The sequence below is a fragment of the Lolium perenne genome, chromosome 5 (genome assembly GCF_019359855.2).
Source record: "Lolium perenne isolate Kyuss_39 chromosome 5, Kyuss_2.0, whole genome shotgun sequence".
NCBI classification, from domain to species: Eukaryota; Viridiplantae; Streptophyta; class Magnoliopsida; order Poales; family Poaceae; genus Lolium; species Lolium perenne.
The window spans coordinates 188898104-188916242 of record NC_067248.2 but is presented as its reverse complement, the minus strand read 5'-3'; the positions used below and the strand labels follow the sequence as shown (position 1 = coordinate 188916242).

General features: G+C 46.6%; 1 protein-coding gene across 1 annotated transcript; it reads right to left on the bottom strand.

Annotated features, from left to right (window-relative positions):
• Positions 1–9449: 9449 nt before the first annotated feature.
• LOC127301269 (endoglucanase 22) lies at positions 9450–18139 on the bottom strand. The gene is made up of 3 exons (XM_051331484.2): positions 17189–18139; positions 16532–16999; positions 9450–10443 (listed from the first exon to the last, which is right to left on the bottom strand). Exons 1-3 carry the CDS (start codon positions 17669–17671, stop codon positions 9736–9738), a joined length of 1659 nt encoding a protein of 552 aa, XP_051187444.1. The 5' UTR covers positions 17672–18139; the 3' UTR covers positions 9450–9735.

Below are 18139 nucleotides of genomic sequence, written 5' to 3'. Positions count from 1 at the left end.
ATCTCTCTTTCTCTCTCTCCTTAAGTAGAACACATGCATCGAATGTCTTGAAGTGGAGCTTGCTTCATGGAACTATGGAAGCGGCAGTGCGGCGGCGTGGCGTCACGCCGAGCGGCTCCATGTGGCACCGGACATGTGGCGTGGTTGGCCTCAATGTGGCCCTGGTGACCGATCGATCCATCCATCATCCATCGACTGCATGTATCTTCAACGTGCGCCAGTGCCCTGGAACAGTGAATCTCGATGATACAAAGCTTCGTTGTCGGCGTCGATGCCATGATGGCGATCCCATGAATCCACCCTCGGGTTGCCACAGTATACGTTGCCATGCCAACAGCAACAGATCGAGATGTTTCCGTCAGTTAGACAGGTACGAGTGCAATCTGAAATTCTTTATGTGGCGCTCCCCTCTCGTTGATATATACCCCCTCCTTCACTAATATACGATTTAGATATTTTAAAATAGTTATAAATTAAAATGAGTAAAGCCTACACATTAAAACTAGACTAACAAACAAAAATGAAAAAATCTATAAAATAGCTAATAAAACATCTTACAAAATAGAATGGAGGTACTACGTTTGGAGAACACTTGATGACCAGGACCCATCAAAGTTTTGACACATACCTCCTACCAAACAAACAAGATCGCCGGTCAAGGACAACCCCTCTCTCTCTCTCGTACGACCACACATGCGCTCTCATTGTTCGTGCTACTGCTACTGCATCATGTTCCCTTCATCTATCAATCCTGCATGGGCCTGGGGCGCGACTTCGCGACGAGCGCTTAGGAGAGCCACGCCCAAGGTGAGGCCGCCCTTCCTTTTTTGTTTTCCTACTAGTATTAGTATTTTGTTTTTGTAAATTTGGTTATTTTCTAAAAAAATCTTATTATTTCCTCTCTTTTATATCAGATTTCAATTTTGTGTTTTCTCTTTCATTTTATTCCCCCTCTGTGCAACCATATGAAATATATACTTGTTCGATGAGTGTACTTTTTTTTTACCATGTGAGCAATGTCATATGTGGATAGAATCCCTTCAGTAGATTACCTACAAAAAAATCTCATATTATAATTTATTTAAAACACACGGACAATTATATTGAGTTACGTGAATATGTTTTTTTTTTCTTATATAAACATTTTTAAAACTGTGTGAGCATTGATAGATATGTATTAACACTTTTTTCTTAAATTTACAAAATATATTTTCATAAATATATTAGCCCTCAGAGTTGTTTCATAGAAAGCCAAGTTTTTCTGTTAAACACCAAGTGATTCCTATTGTTCCAAATGCTCCACATAGCAGCACATGAAACAACATTTAACTGCTCAAATATCTTATTGCAAAGCCATTTGGATGCAAGGGATAAGTAATCATAATTTTTACATCAAAAATCTCTTGCACAACAGCCCAAAGCAGTCTAGATACTAGGCATTCAAAGAACATGTGTTTAACAGATTCTAGCTCACTACAAAGCTCACAAAACAAGGTTTTTGTATATCCCTATGCCTAAGGTTATCTCTGGTCATGATCTTGTTTTGAGATAAAAGCCAGAGAAAAATCTGCACTCTAGGTGGAATTTTTAGATCCCAAACAGAAGGCAAATAAACTGGTTGAATCCCCCTAAAATTAATGACAGCATATAGAGATTTAGAGGAATACACACCTTTTGATTCATATTTCCAAATAGGTTGGTTCTCTTCTTCAGAAAAAATAATAGTTTGTGCAATTTCTACTAACTCAAATCACATTTCCATCACATGTGGTGTAAAAGTTCTCCTAAAATCACATTTTAGTTGTTGCCCATCCCACAGATCAGCAACATGTTTCATTTGTTGATTAACTACAAAATAAATGTCCCAATACTGGGTAGATAAAGGTGCATTTCCAAACCTAGTGTCTTCCCAAAATATAACAGTTCTACGATTTTCTATTTTCCATTTATATCCAAATTTAACAGCTCTAGATGCACACATCAAACCCTTCCAGAAGATAGAACGATTTATGTCCTGGCAGCAAAAGATGTTAGGATTTCTTGTGTTATACTTAGCATCCACTATTCTTTTCCATAAACTACCTTCTCCTTGGATATATCTCTTAATCCAAGAGCAAACTAGACAAATAGTTAAATCTTGGAGATTAGGTATACCAAGCCCACCATACTATTTCTTCATACAAATAGAAGACTAGTTGGCCAAATGTATTTTCTTATTTCCATCTACACCATTCCAATACAATTAGCTATTTGGGTGTTAATAAGATCTAGAGCCCATATTGGAAATTTTAAAAAAGGAAAGCATATAAGTAGGAATACTAGATAAAATAGTCTGAATGGGTATTCTTTTTTTGCCTTCATGGAAAAAAGTTTCCCCCTCCATCCTGCCATTCTACCAAGAAAATTATCAACTAGAGGCTACAAATTCTCCCTTTTCAGCTTACTAAAATGCAAAGGAAAACCAAGGTACTTAACAAGAATTTCCCAGCAACACATTGGAATATATCTAAAAAAGGAGCAAGCTCTAAATTCTCCATGTTTATATACATCAATTCACTCTTGTGGTAGTTGATTTTCATCCCTGATATTTGTTCAAAACAAGTAAGGGTCCACTTAAGATTTATAGCATTTCTCTCATCATTTTGCAACAAAAATAGAGTGTCATCTGCATATTGCAGACTAATTACCCCACTAGGAACTAAATGTGGGCATAAGCATGTGATTATGCCACATGATGCTCCTTTATTTAACATTTTAGAGAAAACATCTACAAAAAAAATTAAACAACATGGGAGCAAAGGGATCACCCTGTCTTAGACCTTTACCAGTAAGGCAGAAATCACCCTCAACATCATTTACCTTGACCCCAACAGACCCTCCTTGGGTGATTTGCTTACTTATAGAGATTATTTTATCCCCAAAACCTCTAAGTTGCAAGATTTCATAAAGAAAATCTAGATTTCCTCTATCATAGGCTTTTAAATAGTCTATTTTGAATACTAGCCCTTTATTCTTCTTTCTATATACTTCATGTATAATCTCATGAGCCGAGACAACACTCTCTAAGATAAATCTCCCTTTAATAAAAGCAGATTGTTGTGGAGAGATCAATCTATCAATTAACATAGATAATCTATTGGTAATAACTTTTGTGAAAATCTTAAATACACAATTTATGAAGCTTATAGGTCTAAACTTTCTCATTTGTTTTGCATCATCCTCTTTGCGGATAAGAGTAATCATGGCAAAATTCAATCTGTATATGTCTAATCTACCATTATACCAATCATCAAAAAGCTCAAGGAGATTCCCTTTATAATTCACAAAAAGTTTGGAAAAAGAGGAAGGATAAACCATCAGGACCTGGTGCTCCTTCAGCATATAAACCAAACACGGCTTATTTAATTTCTTTTTCAGAGAATTCCTTTTCTAGTTCTATATTTTCCTGTGGAGTAACTTTCTCCTCATGAGAGAAAAAATCATCCAACAATTTAATATCAGGTCTATCTTCTTTCTTGAAAAGCTCTTTATAGAACTCAGTTGCTACTTTAAGAATACCTTTCTTGTCAGTTACAGGACCCTCAGGCCCTTCTACTATATTTTTTTCTTCTTCTTTGATTAGCCACCGCATGGAAGTAAGCAGTATTCCTATCCCCTTCCAGAATATTTCTATCTCTAGACCTCTGTCTGTCTAGCTTTAGTTTCTTCAATAATCTAGTAAGTATTAAGTTCTATCGAAATATCATCTAATCTTTTCCTACTCAGCTCATCTAGAGGTTGGTTTTCAGCCATTATATCAAGGGAATCATACTCCTCCATAAGTTCCTTTTTTGTGTTTCCTAATATCCGCCTCTAGGTTTGCACTCCATCCTCTAGCTAGTCTCCTAAAATATTTACACTTGTCGTGCCAACTATCAATAACAGATTTATTCCCTGTAGGAAGGGCCCAAGCTTTAGCCACTAAGTCACTAAAATCAGGTCTAGATAACCACCATTTTTCAAATTTAAAGCCACTTTTATTTGGGATTTGATCAAAACCAGAGTTCCAAATGATGGGAATATGATCACTCCCTACCCTAGGCAAGGCCCTAGCATGAGCTAAAGGGAATTTCACCTTCAACTCAGTGGTACAGAAAAATCTATCAATTCTACTCATAATCAAATTCTCTTGATTATTGGCCCAAGTAAAAGCTCTTCCAGGGAGCCCAATTTCTACCAAGTCCCATAGTTCTACCCATGCATTAAACTTATTAGCGCATCTATGATCAATATTACCATTACTCTTATCTAGTTGAGATCTAACAAGATTAAAATCCCCACCAATAATGGCAGGTCCTTCCCAGTTAAGGAACAATCCATGTAATTCAGCAATAAACTAATCCTTGTTCTCCTCATATGGAGAGTCGTAAACAATAGTAATTCTAACAACAATACCAGCTATTTTATTCCTAGGTACTGCACTAATAGAGAAGTTTTTAATACCCCAAGAAATGACATAAAAAAGATCTAGGTTAATCCCTACCAAAATCCCCCTGCAGAGCCAACAGCAGGGAGATGATTCCAAGCAAAATTCCTATTCCCTAATAAACACTTCAGGAAAGAATTAATAAACTGTTGTTTTTCGGTTTCTTGGAAACCAGTATAATCTAGCCGCAAAGGAGTAAGAATTTCATCAATATATTTTTCTCTACCCAGGGCTTGAATCCCTCTACCATTCCAGAAACCACACTTCATCTAAAGACTTTCCTGGGGTGCTTGCCCCATTTTTTCCTAGTCACATAAACCCACACATTCTCTCCTCTATCATCAAACTCATGATATGTATTATACCGATCAGGAGTTCTTGCGCGGTCAGAAGGATCTGACAGGTCCCCTAAACATTTACATTGCTCTACATCTAATGCATTGTCTAGAGTCTTACTCTCTGAATCAACATCGGTATTAGCACATCTAGCATTATCTGAGTCAATTGTATCATCTACATCAGTTGTATCTACATGAATTCCTATCTTTCTAGCCATATCACTCAACTCTTCTACTTGCAAGACATGAAAAGGATTGGATTTGATTATACATGTCATTTTTTAGCGGCTCCTGGATTGTTCTTCTTTTACTTCAGCTCCATAGCCTTGTCCATCACATTCTTGGATCTGTCAATTCTCTCACTCTGTCTGACAGGTTGCACAACCCCCATGCCACTTTCTGTTTCTTTCCAACTCCTTGTGCTTCTCTGTTCCTCAGCAAACCATCAAAAGTTGGCATGATATCCTCTGGCAGATGGAGTTGTTCTTCAACAGCTTCTTCCATTCTCTCAGCAAAGGTCGGCCCTTCTTCTTGCCAGAAACTAGTGACTTCAGACCTCACACCCTCATCAACAACACTGTGATCCTCCCAGATGAATTGTCCATCTGTTCCTATGGCACCCTTCTCTAGCAACAGCTTGTACACTTCACTTCCTGGTATCACTTCTTCCACAACTGTATCACCCACATTAGCTGGGACTTGTCTCCCATGAGAGCCAGAGCCAGGTTCCACCTGTTGATTTGAGCCTCCACTAGATTGTGAGTTTGTGTTATTCCTATTTGCTTCACATCTTCCATCAGTGTCCATACCATTAGTTCCAGAGCCAGGTCCACCTCCTGCATTAATGCCATCTTGTCCTGTAACAACATCTCTCTGTACCCCAGGTGCTTTAGGAATCTCAGTAGTAAATTGCAGCTGGAAGAGTTTCCCATGGAAGTTAAACAATCTACCGGCATGGATTCTGTTGGGATCTCTACAAAGGATTTCCACTCTAACAGCCTATGCACAGTTTCTGAAAATGCTTTGCTAATCCACTTTTGTCAGCAAGCCACAAACTGAGACAACTTGGTCAATGATATTCCACTCACACCATGGAGGAAGCAGCCCCCTAACTTGAATCCAAGTCTCAGCTAGAGTCTCAACAGCCATTTGGTGATTGAAACTGTAACTCCTTCCTTAGCTAATGCAAACCTGGGGTATCCAATCACTTGTTCCACAAGGATATGTGGAGGGAATTTCACCAAATATGACCAATCACCAAGTTCTCTAATTTTCCATGGCCAATTTGTCTTTTAGATGTTGGAGAACTCACTAGCTAGATCCTCTCTGCTGATTTCCCCATCATCATTAGTCACCACACCACAGTTCCTTGTCGAGCTGATATGATTAACACTAACCTCAGGTGCCTCAGTATGATAGAAGCCTAGACCAGTTGCGGAGCTCCCTATGTATCTTGCAATCTGATGAGGCCTCTTTAGAATTGGGCAATCGTCCATAGAGTGATTACTGGCCTTACAGATAAAACAACATGCATTCTTTGAGCAAGCAGCCTTCAAGTGACCTGGTTCTCCACAACCCTCACAGATAGTATCAGCATAGTTCAAAGAACTAGACCTAGCAGCCTCTACCTGAGCAGGCCTTTTTTTCTTCTGTTGGAATCTCCCATGTTGATTCTTGTTCCTACCACCATGGTCTCCAGATGCCTGTTGCCCCTGACCACCATTCTGTTGGGGATTTACCCATTGATTTGGTTGCATACCAAAATATTGATGGGATAAGAAGGAAACAGTCCACCAAACCATGGTGGATGCATAACACCAGGGATGAACCCATAAGGTGCTTGTGGATGATAGGGTAACGCCTGCATCTGGTTGAATTCAGGTTGAAACTGTTAATTATGCTGTTGTTGTCGATCTCCTCTCCCACTGTTGCCACGACCACGACCTCTCCCTCGATCTGCCATGATAAACCCTCTTCTAGATCAGAATCCTCAACTCCAAGCACACACAAACCTGGACGATCAGGAGGAAGTGGTGGCGGCGGTGGCCTGAAGGGGGAGACGCGAACCCTAGGTCCACCCCTATTTATACAAGAACGTCTCTGCCCTGGTGGTTTGGTAGGATGCCATGGAATATGCCATAGGCCATAGCTGCTTTTAGAAGCTTTCCACCTCATCCACCTCCGAGCTAAAAGTGTTCCAAAAGTGTTCTCTCAATTCTACCGTTGGTATCCTGTCAACGGCTAGATGCCCGGACAATATGTTGCTAGCAAAAACTCCAAAAGCTTGTCGTTGAGGCCGAAGCCTCAGCCCTCATTCTTCTCTGCCACCAAAACTTGCAGAGTCTTCTCCATCAGCAAAGTTTGGTATCTGAAAACCAACAACGAGGTTGCCGCCGCACGATCCCTGCGCGAACCCCCTTCCGATTCACAGATCGGCTCTCCCACATTGGCGGTATTTGACGGTTTGCTTCGACCATCGCCATGGAAAAGGGAGATAGAGGACGCCTGGGACGGCCTCGCTGCCCAGCCCGCCGAATTGGCTTGCAGGAGGCCCTCATGGCGCTGCGCGGAATTTTCGACGATGCCTCCTCCTTGCCCTTGAGCTTGTCGTGGATGATTTTGCTCAGGGATCTCTTCTTCGAACAAGGCTTCACCGCCACAGGGCCATGGCAGAGGATGGAGGCCGCCGCTTCGGCGGAGCTGCCTGTCGAGCTCGAGAACCTCCTGGAGACGATGAAGCCCCTGTGCGGCGCGATTTCGATCAGAATCGGCCCAAACGAGACGATGCAGAGATTGAAATCGCGATCTCCCGAATCCGACGCAGATCGAGCACCGGACGCCGCTTCTTCCCCGACCTGCGCCTCACCCACTCCAGCAAGCGGTAGCCCGCCCTCGGATCGCCATGGATCTTGCTTCGAGTTCGCGGAGGGGAAGCCGCGGCCGTCAGCTCCCGTCCCCCACCTGCCGCCTTGTCGCGCCACGCCTTGAACCTCGCCGCAACCCTCCGGAACCTATCCTCCATCATCGCCGAACGGCACCAGCGTCAGGCACCTCCGGGAAGCTCCGCGGCGACGAGGAAGTGGGGAGAGCGTTACCGAGCTTGGCCTGGCTAAGCCTATCTGGACGGCGGAGCGGTGGCGTACGGACGTGTGGCAGTGGAAGTCCTTGGTGGTGGTGGGGTGGAGGTCGACGCGTGGCGTGCGGTTCCGCCATGAACAGAACCTTGGGTCGGACGAGTCATCTTTTTTCTCTTTTTCTATTTTGTGCGACCTGCTGGACTAGTGGTTGTGTTGGGTTGGATGCAAGGATTATAATTACTCCTTAAAATATATGCGAGTAAAACAGGATTATAATTGATCCATAGGTACATCCTCCTATCAGAACTATGGTGAGTTGCTCTAAGTAACGCCTGCCTCTGGCCAGGGTTTCGAATCCTGCAATTGTCCACATTACCAGAGAACAAAAGTAAGCACGCCTCCTACCAAACCTCTGGCATGGTTGGTCGTTGGAACTAGCTAATCACGGACATGTGGTTATCACTATCTCGCGTAGTAAGTGCCGCTGAACTAGCACTGTCCCCGTCGCACCGATCGGCCGTGATCACTCCCCCCGCCGACGTGTCATGCTAAACCCTGCACAAATCCTAATCGCGCTGGCGACTGGTCACAGTGCAGCACTGGTAGTCCTGAAAGCGCCCGGGAAAAACGGGAACCGCGCGACAGAACGTGCGTTGCCAACTGCCAATGTCATCCAGACCAGGAAGCGCCACGCCGTTCCAGAGCAATGCAAAGTCCGGAAAAAGTTTGCCGCCGACGACACGTACCAGCGGCGCCGCCGCGCACCGCCGTAGGCACCGGCCGACCGGCGACCGAGGTAATTAGGCGGGCCGGAAAATCGCCATCATGAGCGGTGCTAGCGTGTGCGATTGGTCGGCCGTGGTTATTAATATTGCGCGCCTAAATCAGTAGTGGACGGAGACTACGACAGTGCATGGTCGCCGGCGGCCGGCGGACCAGCGGGCACGTAGTAGCATCCCGCGGTTCGCGCAGGAGAGGGCCGTCGCCGTCGAGGGACGCGTCGACGCCAGTTCTGCTCCGGGATGTAGGGGATGCCGACGCGTGCATATGCAGTCATTAATTGTGGCTTCCTTCCCATCCGCGCATTTTCGTCGGCATCTTCTCGTCGACGCCGGCCTGAGCGGATCACCTTGCACTATAATGTACTCGCTAGAAGTCTACTACATCGGATAAGCGCTCCAGTTTTACTTAGAGGTGGCTCCGGGTACCTCATACTCCTAGTTCGTAGTTATGGGAATTTTTGGTGTTTTTCAGGTAATAAGACATTGTTAGCATGTTTTCACATGTTATCTGTTTTATAGGTGTTGAGTGATGGTTTTAGATATTTTGATGTATGATCTTTGTTAGATCTTTGTTGAATAAATTAACATATAGATGGTCGTATGCATCAATTGATGCAAATGCTGAGATGCAATCTTCTTCATTTAAAAAAATCATGTTTTTATGAATCAAACAACCTATGTAGAATTTTTTTCATAAAATTCAAACTTTACATATATCATTTGAATCAAAGGAACACTCATCATGTAGTGCCGTAGCGGTACGTCTATACTAGCGGTACAGTAGCTATAGAAAGAAAAAAACTAGTGATCCAGTAAAGATGACACAAGTCCTTTAAATTTGCTTTCTGAAACACCTAACTAACTTGAGAATACAAGTACCTAATCTTTCACCCACCCGATCGATTTCGTTATTATTGTTCGTCCACTAGACACTATGCCTGTTCTTTTCTTTCACTAAGTAACTCTTTCTCATATTAACACTTGGAAAAAATCTTATATGGAAGTAAGTTCGTATACGAGAAAGAAAAAGAATTTCCCGCCCAAGCTAATTATACCTGCAGGAGCACCTTAGTTTATCTACACTTGGCTGAGAGTGCCGTCCCTAGGCCTGGGCGGCACCCCTCCGAATCTGACGAGGAGTTCTCCGCCGCCGCCATCGTCGACAGGCGGTGCAGCCTGGCGAAGACGGCGACCATGGGCGCGGTGTTGTAGGTGCACGCCTCGGTCTGCATGTAGTACTTCCTGCCGTCCCTGAACTGGTCGCGGCGGTTGGGCCCGCCGACGATGGCGCCGACGAGCACGTTGGGGTTCGGCTGGTCGCGGCCGAACCAGTCGTCGAAGCCCTGCACGCACCCGATGAAGCGGTTGTCGGCCTTGTGTGCGACGATGGACGCGGCGCGGTGGTGCACGCGCAACGGGAACCGGGTGCCGTAGCCGACCATGTAGCTCATCCGCAGCGGGTTGCGGCCGAGGATGTAGTCGGCCTGCGACCGCGCGAGGGCCAGCAGCTCGGACGGCGGCACCTCCGGCGCGTCGGGGCAGCGGAGGCTCTCGCCGGCGCGGGCGAGGTAGCTGGAGTAGACGGTGAGGAGGAAGGCGGCGCTGGAGGCGTACTGGAGGTTGTTCCACTGGCGCACGTAGAGCATCCCGGCGGGGCTGCGGTGCACGTTGCTGCCGTTGTTCCGGCCGAGGCACGCGCACAGGTAGTGCTCCGCCTTCGCCTTGTACTGCTCCAGCACCGCCCGGTGCTGCGCCCCCTGCGGATCGCCGTCCAGCAGCAGCTGACCAAAATGGAGTGGCAAAATCAGTACTTCCTCCTTAAAAAATTATGCTACATATAATATTCAATCGGTGAAAATCAAACTTTGCAAAGCTTAACTAAATATATAACAAAATATGTTAACTTTTATGGTATGAAATCAATAACTATAGAATTCAAGGTAAAAAATATATTTTTATATGGTCTACATTTCATATTATGGTTATTGATAAATTTTGTCATATAGTGGGATAATTTTATAAAGTTTAACTTGGACAAAAAATTTCAAAACATATTACGCGATGGAGGGAGGGAAATTAAGAAATGGAGGCCGAGATGTATGTAGCTTTTTATTTTCAAACACTTAAAATTCGTATTATGAAATTTTTAAAAATTAGGAGTAAAATTCTAGAGGTAGCTAGCGAATGATCTATAGTACAATCCTGTAAATTTCAATATAAAATATTTAATATTCTAGGCTGCATAAAAATTATAAAATCTGATAAATTATATAGTGTAGAAATATACACTATTCACTATAAAAAAATGTCATATTTTGTCTTTTTTGTAGCCTAGAATACAAAGTAGTTTATATTGAAATTTTGCATGTTTATAGTATACATCATTAGCTACACCTGAAATTTCATTTCAACTTTATAAAATTTCAAAATATAAATTTGAAGTATTTAAAAATAAAGAGGATGGCCTCCGTTTAATTTCCCATGAACATTCTATAGAAAACAGCTATAGCAAATCAGTGATGATTAAGAACCGGGAAATATAGTCGATGGTTTGAATGAAGATTCGCAAAATTGGGATCCAGCTGGAACGATGGACGGATGTAAGTTGCAACTAACGAATCTCTCTTCAATTCCACGCAGTGTTGCTGTCGGTGGCTGCGAGCGAGTGAGGCCAGACGTGACGTGACACATATGGTGGACTCGCTTTCCTGTCAATGCTCTGACTACATGATCAACGGTGTATCTCACTGACCGGCTGGTGGGCCCAGTGGACCGATGCTTAACCGGAAACATCGGCTAGCATCCTCCGAATTTTGCTCTTTTTGATGAAACCAATGAGTGAGTGAATGAAAGCCGGCCTCGGATTTTGCCTCAGCAGGTGATGCGTGACGAAGGGAGCTTCATATCCTAGAAGAAACAAAGGAGAGAGCATTTTGATTCCCTTTGACGTTTGTTTTATTTCGACATTTTGGGCCCCAAGAATATTCTATATTCCTTTTTTTGCTACTATACAGTGCACATCTATATAATTGTACTAAAAGGAATATCGGTTTGTCTCTTTTCTCTTTTTTTTACAGAAAAATGGTGCACAAACTATGAGTTCCTCTTGCCGACACATTAACTTCACTTTCTTCAAGATGCGAGACAGGCTAAGGAGTGGACAGCTCAAAGAAATGAATTTGAACGTCACCACCCGTCTACCACAGCAAAAGCTGACAGCCTCATAGCTGTATTCCATGAAGCCAACACTTCAGTCTGAAAGTCTGAGGGCGATTTTAAAAAATGCTACAGTTATCTAATGGATAGGGGTTGACACGGTGTAGATAGTCCTACTCCTACATGCATGACCGCATAATGGAAAATTGGTTATAGACTAGCTACTACTCTGATCGCGATATTTGCTTGGGCAATCATATAATTGTACTGCCAGGAACCCCTCTAGCTAGGTAGAAACTTTCTTGGAAATTAAGCATGCATACTTGTGTACAATATAACAAATACTCCTTCCTACGTGTGTTCCTTATTTCTTCACGCCATGTGCTGATGTGCCTACGAAAGTTTCAGCTGTTCGATAAAGAAGATGATCGAGGAAGGAACAGGTGCAAGGTATTAATATTCTGACCATGTTGTCAGCCATTTCCGAAATAAACGTCCACATCTTAGAACTAGTGGTTGCAGATAACTTAAAAGCAGCTAGCATATCCATGATTCGTTGAATGCACAAAAAAATTCACTGTACTCAGCTAAACTGTTGACTGGGTACATGTAATTCTTTTAAAATATGATTTGTCGCTTAACGGAGCCTGAGTTCCATGGAGTTAGTTGTCAAAAAAAAAAAGTTCCATGGAATTCAATTTTTATAAAAAAGGAAATCGATCTTCTAAAGTTTTAAAAAAAAACTAAAGCAAAGCTGAGTTGGGTTTTTTCCGGTTAAAAGAAGATTGCAATCGACATAAAATTGTTTGGCCAGTGTGAAAAGTGGGCATTAGTCCCTTTCTTCTTCTATACAAGGTCACAATCTCATTTTCTAGATACAAATAAAACAAAATCAAAATAGCACGATTACTTCCACGGAAAATTTGTCGTGTTCCAGGCTAATTAAATGTGCTGCATTTTGTTTCTCCATCTCTATGGTTGCAAGAACCTTTCACATTATGAGCACCAAGCTACGAGAAAGAAATCTAACCAATTCTTCCCAGGAAAAGATAGTGAATTTGTAGAGACGAAAACTGTGTTTCGGAAGGTGGCCTTATACCGAAGAACATAGGGAGCCGCAGAGATTTTTATTTTTCGGTGGGTACCGGTATTACCGGTGTACGGAAATAGCGGTCATAATACCATTTGAGAATTGTCAAACAGATCTAGGAATTTGTTTAAAATTTATCAACCAAAAAAAGGAGGAAACCCAGAAATTGATTTCCGGTGAGATTGGTGGTTGGTAACCTAGATATTGGTTTCCGGCAAGATTTGGGAAACCTCGGCCGAGAAAAGAACCCTCGTTGCAACTAATTCTAGCTAGAAGTGGATTGCAACGTAGATTGTTTTCGACCGTGGATGAGTGGTAACCGGAAGAAAAAATGCTCACGCCATAGAAAGAAAAGTTCAAGAAACACAAAGTTGCGCGCGTGACTGTCACTTGTCTGAGAAGTAAGGTAATTTTTAGCGGCATGAAAATTAGGTGCACCCGTTTTATAGCCATTAATGAACAAAAACTGGCGATGTGAACTTGCCATTAACGGAGAAGTTTGGGACGCAGAGCTCGTCTATTCTCGTCGAGAAAGGCAGAGAAAGCTACCGCACCGTGAAGACGAGGGCATGGAAGAACGGGGCGTCAGACAGCAACGCGTCTGGACCGACCCCGTTACCTACACATTGACGACAGTGAGCTCGGGATCGCGCCAGGTCAGCCATATCCTACTCAGCCTCTCTGTAGACCGGGACATGCAATGTGGAATTCCGGGCCACCCCGTCTTTGACAGATCACTTTGACGTACGGGGAGGAGTCGCGCGTCACCGGAACGACGATGATCCACATGCAAACGACGCGACGTCGTCGTGCCCTTTCCCTCTCCAAACCTCACTTTCGAGTTTCGATAGCCTCCACGGAAAAGATGAAAGAGGGCTGCTGTTTCTTCCCCCCCAGAATACATGGGGAGTAGTATCGGTCGTGTCCGTGTCCTTTTCCCCAACGTATGTGTTTGGACCTGGCTGAATTAGTTGGTGGAATTTCGTCAGCCCGGTCGATCGGTCGGTCGGTTGGTCTGGCAAGCAAGCAAGATATACAACAAATTTAATTTCGTGTGCGGTTTGGCCGTGCTTGCGAGAGGGGGCGCAGGAACCTCGTCTTCTCCCGCATCATCAAAGTTGTACTGTACTACGCAGAACCGGATCCAGCCGATACCTAGCTATAGCTAGAGGATACATACGCGGTGATCGAGTGCTGATGATCTCAGCGCTTATCGGCCAGCCTTGCGCTCGATCGGCTAGCTAGGGTGCCTAGCTAGCGGTGATGACACCGATCCCCATCCGCGCGGCCATCGATCGCTTTACAGCACCGACACGACATCCCATCCTGAGGTGTCCGTACGTGCATGGCTGGCGTGTGCGTGATGTTGAGCCCGCTTGATCCCACGCAACTTTCTCATGTCCGCGCACTGATCCGCTTGTATGTGTACGCGCTTGTAAATTCTGCGAGAGATCAATCTCTACTCGCAGTTTCTCCCTGGTGTCCTACACCCTGAGATGAGCCAGGGCGAGCATATGATTCACTAGTCTGTGCCACTTTTTTTTTTTATCTCCTCGTAAAATATTTGACAGGATCGGACAGGGTCAAGTCCTGCCCTGCTGATTAATCCAGCGTACGTAGAGGGGATGAACGATGAGATTAGACTCCGATAAAAATACCATTTCACCAATCTGAGACGCTAGCTCTTTTCCTCAAAATACTACCGAGGCATGATCAGGTCGTGCCTACGTACGTACGTCGAGTTGATTGCCAGTAGGGGTGGACTAACGAGCTGCTCGGATAGTTAAGACTCGGCTCGTTAAGCTCGTGATCGTTAAGACTCGAATCGTTAAGCTCGTTAAGAATAACGAGCTGAAATCATTGTTTGGCTCGACTCATTATGTTCTTACGAGCGCTCGCGAGCAGCTCGTTAAGGATCGTTAATGATGCAATGCAAAGAAAACATGTGTGCATTGCCTGGTGCGGAAGAGTGGAAGCATGGGTTTTTAGATCCTACTATAGGAGTTTCAAGCATGGTTAAAGACCACTATTTTGCTTGGCCCCTTCCTGCCAAATATTTGAGATAACTAAAGTGACTCGCAGTCAAAACTAGTGAAGCCTAGCTTGTTACCGATCTTAACGAGTAGCTCACGAACATAGTCGGCTCGATTGTTTAGCTCGTTAACCTTAACGAGCAAAAACTGATGCTCAGCTCGGCTCGTTAACAAAACGAGTCGAGTTCAAACGAGTCGAGCAAACGAGCACTCATTTAACTCGCCGAGTTTCGAGCTTTTTGTCCAGCCCTAATTGCCAGTTCAAACCATACATAGCCAGGGAGCAGTTGCGCGGTGCGATCTGAGTCTTTTTCTTTCTCTGCTTAGCGTCAGCGGGGTTTCAGGTTTTTTCCAGAAAGGAAACCGAATAATCCTAAAGCAGGACGAGAGCACGACGTGGATGGGAAAGGCAAAAGCCCCAGCTTAATTAGCAGGACCCTGCAGCTTTCAGGAGGGGAAAGGCTCTGGCGAGATGCCTGGCCATGTGAGGGCAGGACGATCTCACTCACTCACTCACTTCTCCAGCGACCATAATTGCTGACTGAATGGCTATAGCTACAGCCTACATGGCTCGCCTAACAGGTGAGATTAGTCGTCGTCAGTGATTGATCAACAGCGACTTGTGTCTGCAGATCTCAGTCCATTCATCACCCGTCTCGTGGTCTTGTGGATTGCCAACTTCTCTTTTTGAAACGAAGCATGGATTGCCAACTAGGCGTATTGCTAGGCAGAGTACATGTGCAGGGCTTGGCATGATCGTACGTACAGAGGTGTGGATCCTACATGGATTCGATCTCCCGGGGAGCAAGAAAGTGTAAGAGCATCTCCACTCGTCTCCCCACGGAGCCCCCACGGCCACTTTTTTCCATCCGGACGGCGAAATTCGGCCCAGTCGCGCCCCCGGTTCCTCATTTTGGTCCGGATTTGGACCTATTTTCATCCGGCGATCCCACGCCATCCCCGACCCCCCGGGGAGCGCTCGGGGACTCCGGATGAAGCTAAACCAACCACCCACGCCCACGTGTCTCCTCTTTCGTCCGGATTCCCCGAGCCATCCTCTTTTTCTCCGAGAAACGCCGCTTGGGGAGCATACGACTGGAAAACTACTCCTCCCCACGCCAAATCTTCCTCCAATCCGGACGAAAATTTCTCCGGATTTGGGCGTGGGGAGCGCCAACGAGTGGGGATGCTCTAAGCCATGTGGAGGCATTCATAATCCTGCCCTTTCTCAAGCAATTTGGGCGGGAAACTTAAACGCCCAATTTGGGTAGTATCTAACCCTGTTTCCTGGTGGTGGTAAAAGTGAAAACAATCTTAGCTAGGAGTACCACTTGGTAGATGCATTGATTTTCTGTACGGTGAGGTAGGGGGACATGCACGGCCGTAACCTAGCCCTTGGAAGCACGGCTCAACCACCGGCACCGACTTAAATTACTGATCAACCAAGGTTGAAGCGATCAAGTGCTGGGGTGTGGAGCACTGAAAGAAGATTGGCATGCATGAAAGCGTTTCTGTTTCTGAAAGCGAAATTCCCTGGTACGAAACGTGACGACAGAAGACGTAAATAAGCTAGGTGCGTTGGTGGCGTACCTTGGCGGCGAGGACCTGTAGTCCGGCGTACTTGTTCTCCCAGCTGAACTCGGTCATGTGCCACCCGGCGCCGCCTCCGAGGGGACCGCGGGCCCCGTCGACGGCGTAGCGGAGGTAGGCGTCGTCGCCCGTGGCCCGGTGCAGCCAGAAGGCGGCCCAGAGCAGCTCGTCCCGGTAGCCGCTGACGGAGGTGTAGAAGCTGTGCGCCTGCTTGATGCTGCTGTCGTAGTTGCCCCGGTACGTGTCCGCGAACTCGAACAGCTGCCGCGCGTGCCGGAGCAGGAGGTCCGCGTAGTCGTGGTGTTCGGCGGAGCGGCGGAAGACGAGGGACGCGGCGGCGAGCGCCGCGGCCGTCTCGCCGACGAGGTCGGATCCCGGGTTGTCCTTGTCCACGCGGTACGCCTGCCGCGACGTCGTCATGTCCTCCGGCCGCTGCCAGCAGTAGTGGTCCGTGTCGCCGTCCCCCACCTGCATGGTCAGACAGCCAGCGGCGCTCGATCGTCAGACATCCGTCCGTCATCAAGGCCATCATTCGCAGCAGCAGTAAATTAATTAATGGCGGCTGTCGGCCGCTTTTCGATCGCGTGTCGTCTCGAAATGGTCGCGATCCACTGGAAGCCCCAGCGGTAAGAAAGAACATGCGTGCGCGTGACGTACCTCTGCCCAGTAGACGAATGGCTCGGTGTGCGCCTTGACGAAGTAGTCGGTGCCCCACTTGATGGCCTCCAGCGCGTGCCCCCACTCCCCGGCGGCCTGGACGTCGTCGCCGAACTCGATGGCGCCCCAGGCGAGCATGGTGACGGTGAAGGCCATGGGCAGGCCGAACTTGACGTGGTCGCCGGCGTCGTAGTAGCCGCCGACAAGGTCCACCCCCTGCTGCAGCCCGTCCGTGAGGCCCGAGTGGCCGCGCCACCGCACGCGCTGCCCGTACGGCAGACGCCCCGACCGCTGCGCCTCGAAGTAGAGCAGGCTCTTCGACAGCGCGGCGCCGTAGTCCGGCGGCGCATCCGCCTCCGCTGCTGCCGCATCGCAGCCGAGGCGGCCAGCGAGGGAGAGCAGCGCGAGCAGGGCGGCTGCCAGGAGCAGCGGTGGCGGCGCGGCGGGTGGGGGAATCGCCCGACGGGCGCGGCGCTGGCTCATGACACGCCCGCGCTTGCGCGCCGACGATGACGACGGCGACGCAAAGCCCCGCGATCAGGGCCTTCCCTCTTTTTAGCCGGACTAGCGGTGTATTTTAGCTTGCTGGCTGGGTTTCGTGTTTCCTTTCCGTCTCCCTTTATGTTTGTCTCTGACTGAATGACTCCCTGATCTGGGGTTTGTAGGCAAGCAAGCGAGTGTCAAGTGTTTCCAGGTGCGCGAGAAATGATATCTGCGGGTCCCGTCCCCGGCACGTAGGCGCGCGGCCGCTGGGCTGGCCTACGTGTCCGCGGCGCGCCAAGATCGGCCAAATGCGTGACGAGAACGACGCGCGCGGTGCGTGCTCGGCGCGGCGCGGCGAGCGGTGCGCGAACGGTGCGCGGGTGTTGGGTTCTGGCTAGCCGGGGAATGGAGATCGGCGGCGAGGGATGGGGGAGGAGGACGGTGGTTGGACGGACGGACCTTAGCTGA